At 44.5% G+C, this 7,115-nt stretch overlaps 1 protein-coding gene across 1 annotated transcript in view; it reads left to right on the top strand.

Annotated features, from left to right (window-relative positions):
• angpt2 (angiopoietin 2) overlaps window positions 1-6,747 on the top strand; it is an 86,440-nt gene extending 79,693 nt beyond the window's left edge. The window contains exon 9 of the mRNA XM_033020682.1: window positions 6,313-6,747. Coding sequence (XP_032876573.1) covers window positions 6,313-6,476 — 164 coding nt within the window. The 3' untranslated portion in view covers window positions 6,477-6,747. The remainder of the gene's footprint in view (window positions 1-6,312) is intronic.
• The last annotated feature ends 368 nt before the right edge of the window (window positions 6,748-7,115 follow it).

Genomic DNA, 7,115 nt, shown 5'->3' on the forward strand with positions numbered 1-7,115 from the left:
CATAGTTTGCTGTGGAAGAGGTGCTAACAATGAGATACAAGGTTGTGAAAAGCAGCTTAAGGGCCGGTCCCACCAGCATGCGACTGCATGCGGCAAGCGCAACCTAACGTGGTCGCTTGAGCCGTATGGCCTCGTGGGGCTGGTCTCACTTCGATCGCTGGAGCCGTATGGAGTTGTGTGGGGCTGGTCCCGACATTGCGCGGGGCTCCGAAAAACTGACACTGTCCAAAAATTCCGCGCGGCAATGGCTGTCGGCCCGCAGCCGCATTGAGGCCGTACGCACCGCCTCGACGGGCATACGCAGCGTCTCGACGCCGTATGCAGCGTCTCGACGCCGGGAAGGGGAGGGGAAAGAGGGAGAAAGGAAGGACTACCTGAAATTGGAGAAGTCAATGTTCATACCGCTGGGGTGTAAACTACCCAAGTGAAATATGAGGTGCCGCTCCTCCAATTTACGGTGGGACTCACTCTGGCAATGGAGGAGGCCCAGGACAGAAAGGTTGGATTCGGAATGGGAGGGGAAGTTGAAGTGCTGAGTCACCGGGAGATCAGGTTGGTTGTTGCGAACTGAGCGGAGGTGTTGTGCGAAATGTAGTACCCATTATTTTTAAAACAGTACGGTATGGTGGCGCAGCGGTAGAGTTGCTATCTTACAGAGTCAGAGACCCAGGCTCGTTACATACTAAGGGTGCTGTCTGATCGAGTTTGTACGTCCACCCCATGACCTGCACGGGTTTTCTCCGGGGGCTCCAGTTTCCTCCCACACTCCAAAGACAAGTTTGTAGGCTAATTTCCTTGGCAAAATTGTAAATTGTCCCCAGTGTGCGTCGGAGAGTGTGAGTGAGCGGGGATCGCTGGTGCACGTGGACTCGGTGGACCGAAGGGCCTGTTTCCATGCTGTATCTCTAAACTAAACTAAACTTGACCCCTAGTTCTGGATTCTACCACAAAAAGAGAGGTCATCTTCATATCCATCCAACCAAGACCCCTCAGGAATTGTTTCAATCAAATAATCCAGTTCTGACGAAGGGTCTTTGACCCACACAATTATATATTTCTCTTCCCACAGATGTGGCCTGACCTGCTGAGTATTTCCAGCATGTTCTGTTTTTACATTAGATATCCCACATCTACAGTTCTTTTGATTTTCAACACTTAATCCTGTCCAAACTTCACGGCAAATGGAGATTGATTTCACATTTGTGAAGCACAGCGTGTTGTCAAAATACAGGAAATCAAACAAATCAAATTTAAGGTTAAATTCATTGCTTTAATCATCGCAAGCATGTCGAACTAGATTATCTTCAGAACACTAGCCTGGGAATTTCTGATTCAATTGGTGTCAAATGTCTCAGCAGCAAAAATGAAGGTAGTCTTTCACAGCCTGAATTCTAAATACCTACTGGTCCTGTTAAACCCAGAGAGAACATCCATAGCGGCCCAGTTTTCAACTAACGGTGTAAAAAAGGAACTGCAGATGCTGGTTTATACAGAAAATAGACACAAAGTGCTGGAGTAACACAGTGGGTCAGGCATCATCAGGAGGAGGAGGATGGGTGACGTTTCGGGTCGGGACTTTCTTCAACGAACTGTATCAGCAATGGGCTCATCAACATTTTATGAAAACTGTGCCATCAACAATGGGCGGCACAGTGGCGCAGCGGTAGAGTTGCTGCTTCACAGCGCCAGGGGCCCGGGTGCGATCCTGACCTCGAGTGCTGTCTCTGTGTGGATTTGCTTGTCTCCAGTGATCGCCTGTTTCCTCCCACATCCCAAGAACACGCAGGTTTGTAAGGTTAATTGGCCCTCTGTAAAATTGCCCCCAAGTGTGAAGGGAGTGGAGTAATCGGCCTCTGTGAATTGCCAGTGTTGGATGGGGAAAGTGGGGTAACAGAACTAGTGTGAACGGGTGATCGACGGTCGGCGTGGACTCGGTGGGCCATAGGGCCGGTTTCTCTTGCTGTATAGTTTAGATTAGTTTAGTTTAGAGATACAGCGCGGGAACAGGCCTTTCGGCCCACCGAGGCCTCTGCGACCAGCGATCCTGTGCACACTAACACTATCTTACACACACTAGGGACAATTTACAATTTTACCAAGCCAATTCGCCTGGAAATTTGTATGTCTGTGGGATGTGGGAGGAAACCGGAGTTCCTGGCTAAAACCACAGGGAGAACAAACAAACTCCATACAGACAGCAGCCGTAGTAAGGATCAAACGCGGGTCTCTGGCGCTGTAAGGTAGCTGTGTCATCGTGCTGCCTTATCTCTAAACTAAACAGTAATGACATGCAAAAAAACCATTGCAAATAAATACTGAGTTATGCTGAGAAAACATGAGCTGCGTTTGCCCTTAGAGATGTTTGGTTTCACCAAATTTTCCTAGGGATGCTCCTTCCCTTCACGACATTGCAGGAATGGTCCCGACTGTCCATCACCTTGGGAGGTTAACCCACAGTGCCATGCCATGCTACTTAAGGGTATCCTGTCACCATTGCTGATCTACCAAATGCAGCACACTTCCATAATTAGATTTAGGAGGAGATCATGCTGGTCTCTACAAGAACAATCTGTGCATCGTACATAACACTCAATAAATATAGATTTTTTTTTCTCTCCGGGTGCGTGGAGAGTTTACTCTTACACAGGGCTGTGGAAAGAGAATCAGTGCTTGCTAAGGTTGTTTCAGAGCAGTTTTGTTGGGTAGCGATCTTAGTCTTGCTGCAAACATGACAAGTTAGCGAGTGACGAGAGGTGTCACACTCCCAAGCAAACACTCATCCTGCAGTGTGGCACAGTGGCACAATGGTAGAGTTGATGCCTCACAGGGCCATAGACCCGAGTTCAATCCTTACAACGGATGCTGTCTGTACGGAGAATGTCTGTTCTCCACGTGACCGTGTGAGTTTTCTCTGGGTGCTCCGGTTTCCTCCCACACTCCAAAGACGTGCAGGTTTGTAGGTTAATTGGCTTCTGCAATTTGATCCTAGTGTGTGGGATAGAACTCGTGTATGGGTGATCGATGATCGGCGCAGCCCTCTTCCACACTGTATCTCTAAATCTAAAACTAAGGTAACCTCCCTCAAAGTACCCTCCTCCTCCATCTTCCTTCTGGAGAGCTTTCCCATCTCCTGCATGCATCCCCTCTCTCATCTTGAAGTCTGCGGTTAGAAAGAATTCAGCACAGCAGCAGTTCAGGGTTTTGATAAATACCAGCTCCATTCTCCATCATGTACAATGCTAGATGGTCATTCATCATTATTACTATTCTTTAATTAAAACCAGGAGAGTAAGGACATACATCAACATGAAATCCCACTTAGAAATTACTGACAAGGCATTTTACATGCTGCAGATGTATGCAGTAGCTCCTCACTACTTATTCCCTTGCCGATTCTCTCAAAGTATTCGGTGGTATTTTAGCTGCCGCACTTAACTTAGTGAACATCGCAATGTACGCAGCTGGTGCTATCTTAGATTGCCGGAGGAGAGCACGCAATATTAAACAGCTAAGAACCAAAAACGTAAAATATCTAAAACATCTCAAACTAAAGCTAAAAACATCTAAAATTAAACATCTTGCTGCTTCACAGCGCCAGAGATGCGGGTTCGATCCTGACTACGGGTGCTGTCTGTACAGAGATTTTACGTTCTCCCCGTGACCGCGTGGGTTTCCTCCCACGTGCCAAAGATGTTTAGGTTTGTAGATAGATTGGCCTCTATAAATTGCTCCCAGTGTTCAGGGAGTGGGATCACTTAGGTTAATTCGATTCTGAAAATAGGTGATTGCTGGTCAGCGTGGACTCGATGGCAGAAGGGCCTGTTTCCACAAAGTAACTCTAAACTAAACTAATCCCAATCTCTGAAATTAAAAACTAAAAATAGAAAACAAAAACAAGAGCTAATCCAACACATCAAGCTAATTTACTATTCCTAGGATTAAACGTTACGGCAGATTCAATTAGTGTTTTACAAGAATGATCGCAGGGCGAGTGGGTTAACGTACGAGGAGCGTTTGACGGGACTGGATCGGTACTCGCTGGAGTTCAGAAGGTTGAGGGTGGATCACAATGAAACCTACCGAATAATGAAAGGCCTGGATAGAGTGGATGTGGAGAGGATGTTTCCAGTAATGGGAGAGTCTAGGGCATTGCCTCAGAATAAAAGGACGTACTTTTAGAATGGAGATGAGGAGGAATTTCTTTAGCCAGAGGGTGGTGAATTTGTAGCATTCATTGCCACAGACGGCAGTGGAGGCCAAGTCTTTGGGTATTTTTAAGGCGGAGGTTGATAGGTTCTTGATTAGTAAGGGCGTCTAAAGTTAAGGGGAGAAGGCAGGGGAATGAGATTGAGTACAAAAGATAGACCAGCCATGATTGAATGCGGAGTAGACTTGATGGGCCAAATGGCTTAATTCTACTCCTATGTCTAACAGTCATTAGTTTTTCTGAGAAAGATTCAGTGAATATAACTGAAGGCGATTGCAGAAGATTTATATGCAGACCTATTAAATTCACTATGCTCCTCTCATAGGCTTGTCAGTCGAACTACAGCTCACAAAACTTTCCAAGCTTATGACCCAAACAATTGATTTAATGAAGTACGATTTCCTATTGAATCTGCCTCAACCACCATTTCAGGCAGCTCAATAAAATCTAACTGTGCAAAAATAAATCTTCTCGTTTCACCTCTCATTCCTTGACCAATTACCTTAAATCTGCTCTCAGCTTATCGATCTTACAGCAGACAGATGGTCATAGCTCTCTCTTGCCAAAACTTCCAATGATTTTGGACACCTCCATTAAACGCCTTTGCTCTATTGATTCATTTCATTCGTCTATGTATATTAACAAACCATTTAAATGATACCCACAGTATAATGAAAGGATACATTGTGCTTCCTAAGAGTATTATTCTCTAATTAAATCACATTCAAATGTATTGACATTAATTTGGAAATGATTAGTCAATAAGAATCTTTAACATGATACATTTAAGTTTAAATTAAATGTCCAGTGATAAAATTGGATTAGCGTGATGAAAGAATAAGCTAATTTTATTTATGTAAGATTTATTTAATGCCCCAGGGTCACCACCAATTAGAGTCAAAGAGTCACACAGCGTGGAAACAGGCCCTTCGGCTCAACTTGCTCACATTGACCAACATGTCCACACGACTACACTTGTCCCACCTGACTGCTTTTGGTCCATATCCCTCTGAACCTGTCATAGCCATGTAGCTGTCCAAATATTTCTTAAACGTTGCGATACCACCTGCCTCAACACCTCCTTCAGCAGCGCGTTCCATACACCCACCACCCAAACTGTATGAAATTCTGTTGCCTTACTGGGCAACCTTTTCAGACTGACTAGGAGCAAGTTTGAAATCATGGTCTCTCCCATCTTTACACTCATACACTTACCACTCCAAATGTAACCATCTGGAACCATTCAGACAGCTTCTGCTCAAAACTTTATTAATCAGATACTGTAATGCTGTTGTCCATCCATATCATAATGGTTACTATTGCTCAATGCAGGTAGAAAACCGCAGAGATTCAGGAGAAACATCCAAGACCCAAAAACCTAATTAATTGAATGCCTTGGCTGGGCTGCTATTTGAAGAAATAAGATAAATGGGGATACAGTAGGCAGGAAGCTAGAAATAGTGTGTTGGGATTTAGGTGCTGCAGGCATGGAAATACTTGCAGACCAAATACTTACATTTGACTCCAACCCTGAATGAATGTATACTTAATTGTCACATGTGACAAGTCACAGTGAAATTCTTTGCTTGCAAACCTTGCCCATGAAGGGCACTTGACTCCAATCCTGATGCTGAGGCTCTGATGCCAGGCAGAGCCATAGTAGTGGGTGACTCAATAGTTAGGGGTACAGATAGAAGATTCTGCGGCAGCAGCCGAGACTCCAAGATGGTGTGCTGCCTCCCTGGTGCCAGGGTCCAGGACGTCTCGGAGTGACTGCATGACAACCTCAAGAGCCTCAGATTAAAATGAAGTTCCTTTAAGAAGGAGATGAGGAGGAATTTATTTTGTTTGAGTGTGGTAAATCTGTGGAATTCATTGCAATCAACAGCTGTGGAGGCCAAGTCAATGGATATTTTTACGGCGGAGATTGAGATTCTTAATTAGTACGTGCATCAGGGATTATGGGGAGAAGGCAGGAGAATGGGGTTGAGAGGGAAAGATAGATCAGCCATGATTGAATGGCAGAGTGGATTTATTGGGGGCGAATGGCCTAATTCTGCTACTTGAACTTATCCCATTTGATGTTTGTCTCTCTTCACTTGCAGGATGGTGGTTTGATGCTTGTGGTCCTTCCAACCTGAACGGATTATACTACTCAGCAGGAGAGAATACAAAGAAATTCAATGGAATCAAATGGTACTACTGGAAAGGTTCAGGATACTCCCTGAAAGCTACTACAATGATGATCAGACCTGCCAACTTCGAATGATGGATTTAAATGGATGAATCGATTTTTGTCAGACCAAATAATGTACAAAGACATTTTGTATCAAATGTGTAAAGGACTCAATTACAAGCATGTTTAAAATGTTGATCAATATGTACACTACACGTTAATATTTTAACTTGCTATTTTGAAGTGAAGACAGGAATGAATGAACAGATATGGACAAAATTGCTTGTAAATCGCATTTCATCTAGTTTTGTATTAATTCTGTTTTATGAGGTTGTTTCTTTAATAAAGACTCCAATGTGGCTGACTGCCTGGAAGAGAAGGTTCTTTTTATAATCTCCCCCAGATTTCCCCCGCACAGAATCTAAAAGACAAATGTTGTACGTCTCTACTGGCATGTTATTAAGTGATCAATACATAAGCAGTTTAGTTTAGTTTAGTTTAGAGACACGATGCAGGAACAGGTCCATCGGCCCACTGAGTCCGCACCAACCAGTGATCCCTGCACACTAATACTATCCTACAGGTAGACAAAAAGCTGGAGAAACTTAGCGGGTGAGGCAGCATCTATGGAGTGAAGGAATGGGTGACGTTTTGGGTCTCGATCTGAAACGTCACCCATTCCTTTGCTCCATAGATGCTGCCTCACCCGCTGAGTTTCTCCAGCTTTTTGTC

The sequence above is a fragment of the Amblyraja radiata genome, chromosome 5, assembly GCF_010909765.2.
Source record: "Amblyraja radiata isolate CabotCenter1 chromosome 5, sAmbRad1.1.pri, whole genome shotgun sequence".
NCBI classification, from domain to species: domain Eukaryota; kingdom Metazoa; phylum Chordata; class Chondrichthyes; order Rajiformes; family Rajidae; genus Amblyraja; species Amblyraja radiata.